This window comes from Apteryx mantelli, chromosome 5 (genome assembly GCF_036417845.1).
Source record: "Apteryx mantelli isolate bAptMan1 chromosome 5, bAptMan1.hap1, whole genome shotgun sequence".
In the NCBI taxonomy this organism is placed as follows: Eukaryota; Metazoa; Chordata; class Aves; order Apterygiformes; family Apterygidae; genus Apteryx; species Apteryx mantelli.
Window position 1 is genome coordinate 8,398,602 of NC_089982.1, and position 16,284 is coordinate 8,414,885.

Genomic DNA, 16,284 nt, shown 5'->3' on the forward strand with positions numbered 1-16,284 from the left:
CATTGAGAATTTCAAAGCAGCCAACAGACTTCAGAGGCATATCTGCATCTGACTGTCCCATGTTGATCTGATTCTCGCACATAAAAAAGCTTTGCTGTCTGTTGGTAGAAGTTATTTATGTAACTTCGATGTGTCACATTCCTAAATTGTAGTATCGTGGAATCCCATCCTTTTTTTTGGCTTTCTGGTTAAAGAACACGTAAACATTCTTCAGGGTTTCATTAACTATCTTAAAATGCTAAAATATTCCTGTTTGTGGGATGCCTTTTTAGGAAAAAGAAACACAGCAGTCAAATCTGTTGGCATTTGGAAAGGCAAAAGTTGTATTACCAGGAAGCAACTTGAGCCTCTTAGGTGTGGATCTTCCTTCCAAGCTGGAAAAAGATTCTTATATTAGGACAAAATCTGGTTTTCAGAAGCAATAGCTAGGCCAAAGGGCTACATTTCCCAAAGCTAGTTTTCTTTATCTTCGTTTGAAAATGAGTCACTAGCGGGTAACCAAAAAAGAAGCCAGATTTTTCCTAAAAACTTGGATTATGTTTCCATCCGAACAAGTTTGGAAGCATCTGTAGTGTGAAAGGTGCAATATGAAATGAGTTAGACGTAGACTGCACAGCTCTTAAGTTGCAGACTGAGCTTCTGGGTGGTTTTATCTGTCTCTGAGCTGCTCAGAGACAAACTGCACGGTGCCACCTCCCTGTTGGTACACAGGGATACCTGCTGCACATTTTGGCTTGTCTGCCACTCTCAGTGCTGTGCCTAGGATCTGTCTAGTTCAGTTCTGAATCAAAGGATTTGAACGTTTGACTCATTTTCATTGTATCAACCAAAATCTTTTATTTTGAAAGACTGGCTCCATAAAAATGTCAGTATGTTTGTGTATTAAATGGCCTCCAGGGCAAATTTATTATGATTGCAAAGAAAATATATTTTTGCTAACACGCTGTCCTCAGCTTCTAAATGTTTCTTGCATGAGTCAAAGGCAAGCACAACAAGGGAGATCCTGTCTTTCAAAAGCAGATTGAAATTAGAAAATCCAGATGAAACTCAGTCCTGCTTAGGCAGCTGGAGCAGCGGCAGTTTTGCGGGGCAGCCTCGTGGAGACTGGAGCCCACCAGTGCTGTGGCTCTTGAGTTGATCCCCTGTGCCCAGGGGAAAGGCTGGGAAAATGAGTGTAGCTGAATTGAGCAGCCTGAAATGCTGGATTACCCTACGGTTTCAGTATTTGAGGAAGAGGTGAGATGAGCCGTGAGGCCGCATTTTCACATAGCTGTTTCTCAGCAAAGCATTCCATGTTGAAGTGGAATCCATGTTTTCCAGTGTTGAAGAATACAGGCCATCTTGTCTGAAAGTTAGCAACACCCAGATGATAAACTCACTAAATGGCAACTTGTTTTTTATGTTACTGTTAGGATGAGGAATGTAAAAGGGTGACAGGTTTCAGCTTCCCAGAAGAAACTTTTAAAATCATGCTGTTTTGTTTCAGTACTTTTAAAATCTGGAATTTTCATATGCGGGACAAGCCCTGGATTTCTCCTTTCTATTGTAAACTAATGATTAAAAAAAAAAAAGGCAAACCAACTCCTGCAATTTGAGCTAAGTTTTTTTTTTGCAAAGACTGTCATCTAAGTTTAAAGTACACCCTGCTATACTAGAAGCAATCAGATGATATTATCAGCCTTAGGAAATCCAGATACCCAGATATTGAAATAATATATTTTCTTAATATATTTTAAAATTTATACATTAAATTTGGATTTTTGAGGGCCTTTAAGGAATCTGGAGACCTGACTTGCCTTGCAAAGCAGTAAAAGCTGGGCCTTTTAGCTCATTTGTTCCTTGGAAAATCCTACCCCGAGGTTCTATGCATGCTGTGGTTGAAACCACAGCTTCCTGACAGTTGCCCTGCTCAAATGGAATTGTCACTAGTTCAGTTTTCCTAATCAGTGCAGGCAGGGTTTTTTCCCTGTATGCTATAATATCATTTTTATTATTGTAGTTTCCAGCAGTTCCTGTGAGGTTTGAGGCTGAGTTAACAATTAAGCATTTAAAGGTGTAGAAAAGGCCGTTTCCCTCAGAGGTTGGTGTGCAGGTGGCTTAGCAGAAAACTCAGGAGGCTGGGAAAGGAAATTGCTCTAGTTTACTGTTTTGCAAGTAATATGTTAGCTACATAGCCAGTTTTGCAGTCTGAGAGATCGTGAGAGGTCTGTCCCTAAAATTTAAGGGCACTTAATTGACGGAACTTGGTTGCATTTTAGGTTACGTCAGCTCTGAATAAAGAAAGTCTTGCAGATGGTGAATTGGGAGAGGTAAGCAAACACAAAAGTCGACAACTTTGTATAGTTTCATAATGCAATAATAAGGTGCAAAGTAAGAATAACTTTCCTTTCAGCTTAGTAACTGTCCCCCATGTAAGTCAGGAATAACCCAGCATATGAGAACCTCCTACATTCAGTAGGATGAAGGTACTTACTTTAAATAAACAAAACTTTTTCCTTTCAAATCTTGCCCATTTCATAGCGAAGGGCTGTCGGTCATAGGTTTTGGCTCAGGGTCTCTGATGTCCCTCTGCTTTTCCCTTCTGCTCCCTTATCCACTGTGATGCTTTCTCTGCTGCCAGTGGGGTAGGTGAGAACCTCACTGATGGGCAGCTAACGTCCACAGCCCAGAGTCCCCAGTGCACTGCCCTCTCCAGAGGGTTGTTGTGCTCCATCTGCATGGCCAGACCCTGTTCCCAGTGCTGCTGTGTTGAAATTAGGCCATATATATTTTGACTGTCACCAGTAGCTGCCTAATGGAAAAGAAAAGATTTGCTGAACGTTTTCAGGCAACTAAGATGAAAGCAGCCCAAGGTACTGCATAACGACAAGGAGCAAGGACATGGAGGGCCTCTACCACTTGTGTTGTAGTCGCACATTTATTTGTGATGAATTTCTGTGTGCTGCAGGCTAGCTCTGAGCACTGTCAGGAAGGTGGTGGCTATGCTCTGCAGGGCAAAGTATTTCTGTTTCTTCTCCTGGCCTTTCTTCCCCCCCCCCCCTTCCCCCCCCCCGCCCCCATGGCTGCTTCTCTCTTTTCAAGGCTCCCACAGAATCTGATGAATCTGTACTGAAGGAGGTGGGTGAAGGCCAGGCTACAGAGGAGCAGCTCTTGGGAGAGGTATGCACTGCCCTCTAGACTAACTCTGATTTCCTGTCTATTTACTTTGCTGTTAGCAGCATTTCTTGGCATTTTCCTGGTGCTGCGGATGTATAAATATATAAGAGCATGTGTAGATTGAATAAAATGCAGGCTCTTGCTAAGTCACTTGGAGTTCTCTCATCAGCATCAGGCACTGTATGAGTAAGTTCTCGGTGGCAAGAATGAAAATGAGCTCATTTGTCAGATTGAGCTGACTTTGTAACACACCAGTTGGCACAAAAGCCAAGGACAGCTTCGGTCAGCCAGTTTTCACTTTCCGGCATTTGCCTAACGCATGCAAAATGCTCTGCAGCCATAATTGTGATACATTCCTTAATTTTCTTCCTCCCTTTCCTCATTCCTTTCTTCCCTCCCTTTAGCTGATTATTACTAAGTTGTCAGCTGATGACTGCTCTGTTTCTAGATATAACCTTTGGCAGGGAACCAGGTGTGATACTGGATGAGAGGGGCATTGTTCCCTGCATGGTTCCCGCTGGCCTTGTAGAGCCCGCCTGTTTCCACCTGCGCATAGCAGGGAGTATTAGAGTCCCCAGCTTTAGTCCTGTGAATAACCATTGCTACAGTTCTACCAGATTTGTCTCGGACAGTTTGTGCTCTGCATCTGTCTCTTGGTTCGTACAGCTTTTGTTCACTTCCGTCCATATGAGCAGCACTTTCTTCATTGCTCTTACGAGAGCCAAATACAGGGACAGGTCCTTGGACTAAGGATCTAGCCTTGATCAAGTGAGGTTGAATAGTACTGAAAATAGCAGTATTGTTGTGTGAGCAGGGAATGAGTGTTCCTCATTCCCTCAGGCTCCCTTGTGGGTTAGCCGTTATCCCCAAATTGCTATTTTGTAGTGTTTTCGGCATGTGCTGCCCGGTGGGGTTAAACCTGGGCTCAGTGCCTGCCTCTAGTTGTCTGAAGGATGAGAACTGTGGTTTACGGCTCATGCGTGTTAAAGTGGTGGGGTTGTTGGGTCTGTATAACAGCCTGTTAAGGACACCAAAAGAGAGATCTCTCCTTATCTTAGGTGCTTGATTGCTTATTAATTTATTAGGCTCTGTAGTGGCGGACATGTGTGTGTGTTTGCGCAAGCTTTCTGCTGTGTGCAATTATGAAAACATTAAGTGCCACATAAATCTCCATTCCAGGAGAAACTTCACAGCCAAACACGTTCTTATCCTAATAGCAGGGTGGTAAGTACTTGGGAGGCTAGCCCAAAGCCACTGATGCTGCATCAGGGAGTGCATATGTAAAGTAAATGGATGGGCACGTGATTCCTGTGCCAGTCGTTATGTGCTCTCAACTGCTACCAAACACATCGTGCATCATCTGACAGCAGATCCACTTTCCAGACACTGTCTCTTTACCTGAGCCAACTATGACACTTGTTTCTATTTTACCTCCCCATTTGAAATGTACTCTTTATATCAAGTGTGCACCTGTCCTTCGCGCTCTCAAAGGACACCTTTTCACTGATCAGTATATAAGCAAGGTGTTCTCAGCAGGCATCTCCTCTGGAGCTACCACTGCCTGTATTTGCATGCTGGCTTATGGCAGAGGAGGCAGTTAGGACAGTTACTGCCCTCTAGTTTGGTCATGCTGTGAAAATTCATGGTAGAGAGACTTCCCCCTTGGTATTATACTTTTTTTAAGGATTTTTTTTTAAATTCAAAAATCCAAGTGCTTGCAGGTGATGCTCTCTTTTGTCTGTGGGGTACTTAGATAAGGAAGTCTCTTCTGTCAGGGCTGAATGCTCTTGGGCCAGTCCAGCAAAGTGCTTTAGCCTGTCTGGAGTATTCTGGGCTTCTGTGTCCAAAATTAAGCCTGTGTTGTGCTTCACTGGACCAGGGTGTACTTCTGGTACCTGCTGTTTTGAGGATGAGCCCAAACTCTACATGGAGCAAAGTGAAAACTAGGTAGCATTCCTGTAGACACTTTTTTTGTGGAGGTGAGTGAGAAGGGAAGGAGAATTTCTGATTTTGGGGGGGGGGGGGGGGGATGTGGGGGTGGCATGTGTGTGCATGGGCACGTTTGCCTGTGCAGGTCAGTACCTGGATTTCTGGCTGCTGCTATTTGTGATTTCCATGTAGGCACAACTCAGGCTTGCCTAAACCTTACCCTGCTGGAAAGAAATCTGGGGCTTCCAGTCTTTTTTTCCCTTTGGCATCTATTTAAAAATACGGTTGACTCTGGTCACTCAGAACAGTGTTTTTAAAATCGTGCATTGACGTACGTTGGAGGTCTTCTGATAAGCCCAGGACTTTCTCAGTGTGCTCAGGATTTGGCTTTGTGCAGGCACCAGGGGAAGTTGATTATTCTGAGCTGAAACAGTGTTGTAACAAATGACAGGGATAATGCTCTTTCTTTCTGAGTTAATGATCTCTTAGGGGAATGGCAGTTTGAAAGTATACCTTTACCGTCTAATGCAAGATGCATATTTTTAAACATATTTATTTATCCCAAATGTTTACAGAATTTGAAAAAATGTGCCTTTCCTTTTTCTTAGAGGTTAAAGGACCATAAACGAGAACCTGAAGATTCAGTGTCTGCAAAGAAGACATTTAACATTTCTGTTAATGGAGGTAAAAAAAAAAAAAAGAAAGAAAAAAGAAAGAAAAAAGCCTGTTAATTTCATTATATGTGCTGATATCTATAAATATTGGTGTTGGTACTGGTTTTCCCATGAGAAGAAAACTTCTGCACAGATTATAAAGGATTACCATTATTTGCCTCTGACTCCGTTAACTTTCCAGCAGTCTCAAGGCACTTCATAACGCAGGTCCTTGAGGGAAGGCAAGGAAGTATACAGCACTCATATGCCCCACCACTGAAATGCAGCTACCCTGAAAGTGATTTTTGATACCTTAAAAGAACACATGCCTGATCAGGCATGAAGTGTTAACCTTGGTATTTGTGCAGAAACTCCCAGGGTATCTTGAGTAACACAGAAGCCCTTGACCCCTGTCTGCATATAATCTTGTTTCTGGCACTGTGTGCAGGGTAGTTGTTTCAGAGGTGATTCGGAAAGGTGCCATGTATGAAATAGCAACATCTTGTTCCAGCAGCAAGATAAGTGATGCTTGAAAGTGTCCCATCAGATTTGGCCTTGACCTTATGGTGTTTGAGACTGGAGATGAACTTCAGCATCCCTGTAAATATCTGCCTGGAACAGGGCTGGGGCAAATCACTTGTTGTTGCATCCTTAACTGAATTTTGTACACTTGTTTGAAAATGCACTCCTTTTTCCTGTTGCAGATGTGGATGGTTTGATTACCCAGGCTTTGCTGACGGGTAACTTTGAGAGCGCAGTAGATCTCTGCTTGCACGATAACCGTATGGCAGATGCCATTATCTTGGCCATCGCAGGCGGACAAGAGCTGCTCTCTAGGACGCAGGAAAAATACTTCGCTAAGATACAGAGCAAAATTACCAGGGTATGTATATTCAGCTAGAAAGAAACCTGTTTGGAGACCTTTGCCAACCCCTATTTAATGCTGTAAGTTTCCATGACATCTTACAGATGTCTTTCTGCGAGAACCTAATACGTGTTAGTCATCCACAGAATGAGCGGAAGGATTTTTTACTGTTTATAATGTATTTTCTTGAAAAGGAGAGAAGAGGCACGCTAGCTGGGAAAAAGGATTTCTTACTATTTCCAGTGTTTCTTTGAGCTGCATATATGATAGTCAGTTCTCCCTAATTAAGATAAACATCTTAAGCAGCATGCACTTTAATGTCTTATCTTGACACACTTTTCAAGTGCTGCACACAGGCCCATGCTCAGTGTCTGTAGCGTTACGGTAATTCCTGCCTGTGATCGATCGCAACGGAGACTTTGCCGATGCTTGGTTTCACTGCGTGCACAGAGGATAGCTAAGCAGAGCTGGGGCATATTAATCAAATCACCCGATGTCTAGGAGACAGGATGTCGTGGCCAGCTGCTTACTCGTTCTTTTCCACTTTCTGCCATGCTAGTGCTTGTTGACACTGACGCTTCTCCCTCAGCACTCGCGTGAGAACAGCAGCAGAACGATGAAGTGGGAAAGTGGCCGTAGAGGAGCGTGGGGCAGTTGGCTTAATAATGAAGGCAGGAAGTTGCTACATGTCACTTCACTAGTCCATTGCCCAAGAAGGGTGTTTGCAGTAGCAGGAGGCAGCCTTTAAAATGACCATGTGTTTAAGTGCTTTTCTGGAGCAGGGCTGAAGGTCAAAAAGCACAGTGATCTGGGGAAAGAAAGCACCTAGCACCACAAGCCAGGGTCTGTAAGCAAGAATTTGACCATTTTCTACAATCCCGTTTACAAACAGTTTGCGTTTCTAGTACTGGACAAGTGAAGAGAAACTGAAGTGTTAAGACACTCTTTAGGATTTCTTCTCCTCCAACTTCTTTTTTGTATTTGGCTAAGACAAAGGAAAGAGAATTTTGTAGCAAGTGGGAACTATGTTCTTCGCTGCAATTCATCCTTTGAAGAAAGGCATTTTTATTGAGAATTGACCATTTATCTGTGCCTGTGTTAACAAATGGGTGGTGACCTTGTAGTTAGGTTGCATTTGTTGTTCAGGTGGCATTACAAGGGCTTTGCTCACTAAATAGGAGCACAGCTGTCAAGTTCCTCTTTTGTATGAGGCGGAGTTTGAGACAGAAGAAACTGGAATTTGGCTTTGAGGATATGTGGACCTGCAGCCTGGCAGGCTGGGTGCGTGAGCAAAAGGTAGGGATCTTGCAGTTAGTTCATGGGGTATTGCTGTCAGCTTGCCTCTACTTTAGAGCAGCCTTTTTAACTGCCCTTCACTGGTCAGCTGAAGGCCAAGAGCTTAAAGCTGAGCAAAACAGTTAATTTGACAAACAAAATTCACTCTCCTTGCTGGGTTTTGCGAAGAAGGTTTATAGCTGCATTCCTGGTAAGTCATCTTCATCTACAAAAACAATTCTGAAAACCATTTGTAGTGAGCCTGGCCTGCAAATGTTTGTTTTCCTTAGCTGCATATTTTATAGTAAGGATAATTGCCCTGACCCTGACTGTGTTACCTTAGTTTGTTTTCTTATTTTTACAAAACTCTTTTTAAAGCAAAATTTATTCTGCTTTAGAGCTTTTGAGTTGCTGTGCGGTATCTGCCCTGTTCCTGGATACTGTGGCAATGAGTACTCGTGAATAGATACAAAACATACTTCGTCCAAAAAGAAAGGAAATCCTACCAGGATCTTACTGTGGTTTCTCTCCTTCTGGTCCAGCTTATCACTGCAGTTGTAACAAAGAACTGGAAGGAGATTGTGCAGTCTTGTGATCTGCAGAACTGGAGAGAGGCTTTGGCTGCTGTGCTGACTTATGCCAGGCCAGAGGAGTTTGCAGCCCTTTGCGGTAAGGACACTTTACAAACTGGATGCCATTTATTCCACTTAGTTCTAGCAAAACTATGCTTTTTCTGCAGTTTTCCTTCAGGTGAATTATTGTAATTCCTTGCTATAGCTCCTTGGGTCAAAAATACAGCTTTTGAATTTTGCTGCAAAGGAGGAGAGGAACCTCTGAGGTGCTGTGTTCCCAGCACATTCCCTGTTTTTTTAGGGGGTACAGGGCAGGCCTTGTAAGCAGCTGGGTCTCAGCATTGGCCATGCTGTGCACGGCCACCAGTCTCCGTTGTTTTGAGACCAGTAACAGTGGTGTTGATGAGGTGGCAGTCACCTCAGCCAAGGGAGCAGTTTGACTTCTTCATGGGATGTTAGTGAAAATGTAGCAGAGCAGCATTTTGCTCTTCTCTCGTAAGAGCATTTTGACTCTTGGGAAGGAGTCCTCCTTCTGTTGCTCTGCCACAGATGCTGGAGCAGATGAGTTGCAGGGCTGACCCTGTCTCTGTGGACATGGGTGGTTTAGGGAGCATGTTGGAGGGGCCTGTCTCTGCAGCACATCATGCTGTGCCCTTCAGGGCTGCTCAAGCTCTCCCAGGCAGCCTACCCCTGCTCAGAGCTACCTTGTGCTTCGGAAACATGCCCTAAGACACCTGCCAAGCACTAAAAGGTGAGAAATTGAGGAAGCGCGCTGAGGAAACCCAGCCTTCTTTTGGCAGTGCTGCCTGCTGTAGCCCTGACAGTCCAGTAAGTTACCGGTTAACACGCCTGCGCTGCATGTGGGATGGCTGGCAGCCAGGCTGGGTTGTTGAACCCCTGTGAAAGCTTATTGCTGATAGTCAGGGTGTTGCAAGGGAGCTGCGTGCCTGACACCCCTCTGTCCCTCACGTGCCAGTCGTGGTGTCTGTGGAGCTGTACAGACTCACTAGAGCGTGCACATCAGCCCAGAGCGGTCTCACAGCTTCATCGCTTGCAGTTCCTTGGCCAGTTGCTCGCTCAGGTCACCCTCTTGAATGAGGGTATGCAAGAAGTGGGTGGCAGAGGGGCCTCTTGACCCTACTTGTGTCAGCTGAGTCTGTCTTCTGACACGTCTCAAGCTTGCAAGCGCTTGACAAGTCCTTGTGCCCACTGCATGAAATGGTGTGAAGTGCCCTGGGTTCCCGTGAGAGGATCGGTGCTGGACACTTTGTCCTCACAGGCGGAGCCCAGAGGCAGTCTCTCTTTCATTGTGCTGAGCAAAGGCATTGTAAGCTTCCCTGCCCCGGCAGTGACAGAGGGATATCTGGGGTGATTCACGGGGATCTACTTTGTGTTTCTCCTAGATCTCCTGGGTAACAGACTGGAGAGTGAGGGGGACAGCCTTCTGCAGACACAAGCTTGTCTCTGTTACATTTGTGCTGGCAACGTGGAAAAGCTCGTTGCCTGCTGGACCAAAGCTCAGGATGGAAACAGCCCCTTGTCCCTTCAGGTTGGTATTTGTGTGCAGAAAGATACTGGGAGTAACACACTGAGACCATTTAGCATGGTACTGGTACGTGTGGGTTTGAATTGTAAATCAAGTGATCTAGTGCTGATCTTTGCTGTCTGATAGCTGCATGTATTGCAGTCTGCAAGCCTTTTCCTTCTGGAATCGGTGGTTTAGTAGAATTAACATGCAAATACAATATGGGAAGATGGATTCTGAAGCCTGACAGCCCAGGCGTCTTCGGTTCTTTGGGTGCTTGTGCTTACATGCTTTCGGTGTGAAAGGTGTATAGGTAGTCGCAGGAAATAGATGGTTTCAGGAAAGAAGCAGCTTTGAAATGTTCACCTATTTTGCAATAGGTGCACACTGGGACGTTTTTCCTTTTGGAATAGATGGCTTAGACATTTAGGGGAAGAAATTAAAAAAAAAATATAACAGCTAATTCTGGAGAAGAACTTTCTAAAGTTTCTCATGAGGGTTTTATGTAAGGGGTTGCATCTTGGGGGTTTAGTTTCCAGCAGTGAAGTATGTTGCATATAGGGAATGTTTTGGGAGAAGAGGAGGGTTGATGATAGTAAGATGAAGCAATTGCTGAATAATTTATTTTTATAATACCATCTTAGTTTCTTCCATCTATTCAGGGCCTTTGAAGGGCCAGTTTTAGAAGGTGCTTAAGGTAATGCTACCTGACAGTGCTGTAAGTCTGTATCTTCAGTAAATTGAAGGAACTGGAGTAATTTGAATTTTATGTTATTATCTTTCTCTAGATCAGTTTCAGATAATCAAAACTACTTACCCGTCTCTTGAGTGTGGTGACTTTCTTAAAGACTTACCTTCAGTTTGAATTTGCATTTTGATTGCGCTGCTTTCCTCCCTCAGACAGTAAAACTGAAAAATCATATCTGAGCTATAATTAGGCTGCTTGTTAACTATGATATGGAATTGCTGGAAGTCCCAGAAGCTGTTGTTACCTTGATTTTTCTATTGACTCTCTTAAGGTACTGATTTGTTAGGAAAAATACGAATGTATTAGTGAACAGTCAGTAAACAGTCCTCATTAGTGATCTATTGTTGAAATTTCTGTGGTGTACTCATCTCTTATTTTAAGGTTTAGAAGAGGGGACTGCATGTTAATATTGAAAAATTAGCATTTGCAGTACCTTCAATATAATACAATGAGTAAGAAAATAGCACAACTTGAGAGAACAGACCAGAAAGTATTTCTGTTACTTAGTGCTAGGAGAAGACCCAACTAACAGTGACTGTTTCTGGGAGCATGGAAGGAAAACAAGATAAGGAGGATTGCTGGTGATTGTCTACAGAAAACTGTAGACAGCTCTTCTAAAGGAAGTGTTAGATCCTTTTTACTTCAGGTGGTTAGGCTTTACCCACTAGAATGCTATGAAGGAACATGAGGTGCCCAAGGCTGTAATAGCAAGAGGTGTTGTGGTGGGAGTGATGTTTGCCATCCATGCTCTTGGCTCTCACCAAACATTTTATGAAAGGGTATTCTTTTGGTGAATGTGCTTATTGCTGCTAGGGCCCTGAAATCCTGTTTTAATGAACTTCTTTCGGCATTGAGCTGTACACAGCACACTGCTGGCTTTGCCATTAGGCGCTTTTGGTGTATGGTTGCTGTTCTGTCATCTCACGTGCTGGGAAAGCGTGTGAGCATAACCATCAGCATGACCATAACCATCCATGTGCTTGGTTTGGCCTTTACATCATTGGAGACAATCGTGCTAGCGCTGACCCGAGGAGCAGCCCACACAGACAGCGGTTAGCCCGTGTCTGCTTCACCTCCTTGTCCTCATTCCTTATTCTTTATCCTGATCTGCCAGGACTTAATAGAGAAAGTTGTGATCCTGCGCAAAGCCGTGCAGCTCACCCAGGCCGTGGACCCTAATGCTGTGGGAGCCCTCTTGGCCGAGAAGATGAGCCAGTACGCCAATCTCCTGGCTGCGCAGGGCAGCATTGCTGCAGCTTTGACATTTCTCCCTGCAAACACCAACCAGGTACATGACCCCCCCCCCTTTTTTTTTCCAGTTTGCTTCTTGTCTGTCTTAACAGGCTCACTTCAAGCAGAGATCTGTGTAGTGCATTTAACCTGCAGAATTGCTACTGAAACATACCTCAGGATGCAATGGTCAGGCTGTTTGCCTCTCCTGAGGTACCCTTGCTACAAATCCTGGGTTTTGCAGGCTGGTTGTTGCGTGCCACTTGGTTCCTTTTGTCACCATGCTTGTGTTCCTGTGTTGGTCTCATGGAGCTGGCAGAATTGCGCGACCTCGTTCTTCTCCACTTTTGTTTCACAGCCTTGTCCTGCAGCCGGTGACCGCTGAAGAGGCAGTTGTCCTTGCTACAACCCATGCATGCAGTGAAACATGAATCTTGATACTTGGTGGTTTTTCTTTTGATTTCCCCTCCTCTGTGAGCTGGCGTTCATGGGCAGGCCAGCTTGGGAATGTGTAGCCCAAGGTGGGAGGCAGGGGCTAGGTTCTAAATCGCATGTAAGGCAGGTCAAATGGCCATGTTTCTCCTGCAGAAAAAACTTGTTTCAGTTAAATACAGCTGGGCAGGTTTCTGAAATAGAGCTCACTAGTGCATGGCCAGCTGGCAGCTTGGTGCTTTGCGCTGGATGGCAGGCGGCACGGTTGACCTTCCTGTGCTGTGCTCTCCTGTTTGCAGCCAAACATTGTGCTGTTACGGGACAGGCTTTGCAGAGCTCAAGGGGAGCTCCCGGTGGGCCAGGAGGCCCTGAAGGCACCGTATGAGAGACAGCCCATGCCCAAAGCAAGAGCTGGCTCTGTGGCTGGACAGATGCAAGGACCCCAAGCTCCAGCCCAGCAGTATTACCAACAGGTAAGTGGTCTATGGAGGGGCATTGTGCTTGGCTTCTGGAAAAATGATGGGTAGAGCAATTGGTTTTCCTTTCTCTTGATCTGAGCTGTGTGTGTGTGATGTACCCACCAAGAGCCTTGTGGGCAGAATTAATTTGTGCCTCTCTTTACTCCTTCTCTGGAAACATCTCTCAAACACCTTGTCAAGTAGCCTGGCTCCAGAGAGCAGTTTTCTCCCCCTTTTCATTGAAAAGGTGTTTCAGTGCTAGGGACAACAGTGTGAAAGAGCCGTGGCATTTTTCTTGCTTGCTCTTGTTGTCCCTGGTTTCGCCCCACCTCTGCAGCCCTTGGGGCTCGCTTGTGCCACTCAGCAACCTCTTCTGGGGCTGGTTATTTTCCCCCACACTCCCACACGGGCTGCTCCAGTGCTGGCTGCAGAAGTTTTTGAGTGGCAGCAGTAGCAAACTCAAGGCATGTTCCTGCGGTCGTTGCTGGGATGGCTTACTGCGAAAGCCACCTGCCAGGGTCTGGCAGCATGGGCGTTGGGTGGGACAGTAGGGGTGAGGCAGGCCTGGGCAGAGCTGAGCGTGAGCTGTGCTGGAAGGTAGAGCTGGTGAGTACGGGGTTAGGAAGGGAGCTGGAGGGCATGCAGGAAGGAAGAGGAGAAATGAGGCAGGCAGATGCCCTTGTTTTACTGCCAGCCCGAGGATGGCATTGCATCAGACCACATGGCAGGATGCTGGCCATCGCTGGAGCGTGGCATGGTGTGCAGCCCTGGATGTGCGTCCACTTAAGGAGCATGGCCAAGTCCTTAAATCACTCGGCCAAGTCCTGGAGAGCGGCTGGCCTTTTTGTGCACAAGGGACTCTGGGCTGGGATTTTTTGAAAGCAGGAATGTCAGTGATGTGGACATTGTCCTTACTCAGAGGAGATGGGCACAAGCTGCCAGTGCTGCCCTTCAAACACCACTTGCCAGAAAAATGGGGGCAGGAGGGAAAAAGAATAGCTGAGAAGTGGTGGTGGGGTTTGTTCTCTCCCTCTCTGTATCGATGATTGTGGATGCCCTCGCAGGGAAACCTTTGCCTTCTCTCCAGGGTGTTAACAAGGTAGACTTCAGCCTTCATCCCGTTCTTGGAGCATTACCTTGCTAACACCATTATATCTGATTTTAAACGTATCATTGCCAAGAATTGCCTCAGCTGTCCTTTTCTGTGTCTCTGACCTTCCTTCTTGTAACCAATGAATTCCATTTAGAGATGATGCTGCATATTTGCAGTGTGTCCTTCCTCTTTGACTGTGGAAAAAACAGCTTTCCTCTAGATGGCGTGATCTTAGCAATGCTTTTTAAATCTCGATTTCACGTTTTTCCTACCATTTTAGAAATGCCTCAAGTTATTTAAGAAAGCCCTGCACATGATAGAAAGCCTGGGTGTAATACAGACCCATGAGCACACTGCCAGTGAGTTACCCTCTCTGGCTCTTGGCTTTCCAGGGAGCTCATGCTGAGCAGGAGTTACAGGAAGGGCTTGAAGTGGACAGGGCTGTGTCAGAACAGGGCTTAGTGGTATGTTGAACCAGAAAAGAGAAGAAATGACATATTTGAGTCTTAATATGATCCTTGTTTTGTTTGATTTCCACTTAAAGTGCATATATCAGCTTGTTCCAGCTCAAGGCAGCATTTGCTTAATTGCTGTCCCAAATAGGAACATGTTCTTAAACTTCAATTTCCTTTTGTCGTGGATTTTTGCATGCTATTTTTAGTTTGAAAAGAACAAGTATCAAAGGAGAAGGAAAAATCATTTAAATCACTCCAGTGATGAGAGTTAGGCAGACATTGACAGCAGCTGTTCATTACAACATTAGCCTGGCACTGTGCAGTGTTAGAAGTAGGTGCGCTGAAGTCAGCGGAACCAGCCAGGACCTCAGGGTTGTGGCTTTCACTCTGCCAAGATGGAGGTGTCAGGCTCTTTTTCATGTTGCTGCTCACCACCGACTGGCCCAGGGTGCGCATCCCATTGCCTGGCACGGCTCCTCCTCGCTCAGGGGCATTGCAGGCATGGGGGGGTCTTGCCTTCTTCTCCATCAGGAAGGCAGCGACAGTGGTATGGAGCTGAAGGGCTTCAGGGTGGCAAATAAGGCAGGTTTAGCAAAGGAGGCATCTGATACCCAACAGGGTCTGTGGAGACCTGCTGGGTATCGTTAAGAAAGATGCTTGGGGGAGAGCTGTTTTTCAGGTTTTAACTTTTTTTTTTTTAATAGGCCTTAAGCTTAATTTAAGCAAACTGCATTTGTGTGAGGCAGTATGTTTGAATTTAACACGGGACATGTAACGTATGAGTGGGGGTTAGTGATGCTTGGTGCCTGCTATACAGTAGCCGGGGGGGGGGGGGGAGCTTCTGCAGTAGTTAGGAAAATGTGATACCAGAGGGCTTTGTAATAGCAATGTTGCGGCAGCCCTGGCTTACTGGCATGTGTAACACTGCACTTGCTCCACAGCCTGTTGTAATTACCCCCTCCTCTATGCTTTGTCTTCACTCTGCAAGTCACTTCAGTTTCAGTGCACAGTGATTTAGTCTGTCTTTAATACACTTTTTCTACATCAGTTTGATTTTATGGCTGTTAGAAGTCCCAGCATGCAAACTTTTTTGCATTCACCTCTTTGCATCGCACTTTGTGATACCCTTTAGACTTTTTTATTGTTTTGTTTTCCATGATTGGTATTTCTTTGTTCAATTCAGGTTAGAATTGCCCCTACTGTCACTACCTGGAGTAACAAAACTCCTACTGCCCTTCCCAGCCATCCTCCTGCAGGCTGTCCCTCTGACACACAGGTATAACCTTCATTATTCCTCTCTGTGAGACCCTGCTTCACTCTGATCTGTACCCGGTGCAGTCTGTGCTTTATGCAGTCTGCAGCTAGGCGGAAGGAACAGGTTCCAAGTCTGCTCAGGTTTTGCTCCCTCTGCGTCCTATGCTGCATGTGTCACTGCTGCCCAGATGAGTGGCTCTGAGAAGCCTCATGTGGGAGCTTGTGTGACCGGAGCCCCCCAGCTCCACAGTTATTGCCCCGCACTAGAATATTTGAAGTGTGATGATACTAGTTGTTCCTTTCCTCTTTCCCACGGAAGTCAGAAGTATCAGAATTTATGTTTGAGTCACTAAGCTGAAAGCTGTGGCTGGCAGGGCCATCTCTGACTCACTGAGTAACAGATAGTGCTACACAAGAACCTCTTCCTGGGGCAGGAAGTTGCGTGATCCTTTGCTACTGAAATCACACTTAACACCTCCGACTGTGCTTCCCTGTTACGCAGGGCAAAATGTTGGGTATCCAAAGGCAGTGGGATGGTTGGAGCTATTTATTCCTGTGTGGATGGCTCTTAAAGGGAATGGGGTTTAAGGCCTTTAAACGGGAGCTGGTCATTTCACTACAGTTCTGCTTCCCCACTGC

The 16,284-nt window shown here is 45.5% G+C and overlaps 1 protein-coding gene across 15 annotated transcripts in view; it reads left to right on the plus strand.

The window, feature by feature from the left end:
• SEC31A (SEC31 homolog A, COPII coat complex component) overlaps nucleotides 1–16,284 on the plus strand; it is a 47,342-nt gene that overhangs the window by 16,485 nt on the left and 14,573 nt on the right. For 7 of the 15 annotated variants that reach the window (XM_067297427.1, XM_067297428.1, XM_067297430.1 and 4 more), the window contains exons 13-21: nucleotides 2,259–2,309; nucleotides 3,082–3,159; nucleotides 5,694–5,769; nucleotides 6,443–6,621; nucleotides 8,421–8,547; nucleotides 9,854–9,999; nucleotides 11,838–12,011; nucleotides 12,685–12,858; nucleotides 15,575–15,667. In XM_067297427.1, the coding sequence (XP_067153528.1) occupies nucleotides 2,259–2,309; nucleotides 3,082–3,159; nucleotides 5,694–5,769; nucleotides 6,443–6,621; nucleotides 8,421–8,547; nucleotides 9,854–9,999; nucleotides 11,838–12,011; nucleotides 12,685–12,858; nucleotides 15,575–15,667 (1,098 nt within the window). The remainder of the gene's footprint in view (nucleotides 1–2,258; nucleotides 2,310–3,081; nucleotides 3,160–5,693; nucleotides 5,770–6,442; nucleotides 6,622–8,420; nucleotides 8,548–9,853; nucleotides 10,000–11,837; nucleotides 12,012–12,684; nucleotides 12,859–15,574; nucleotides 15,668–16,284) is intronic. The other 8 variants (XM_067297433.1, XM_067297435.1, XM_067297437.1 and 5 more) reach the window with 3 other exon arrangements.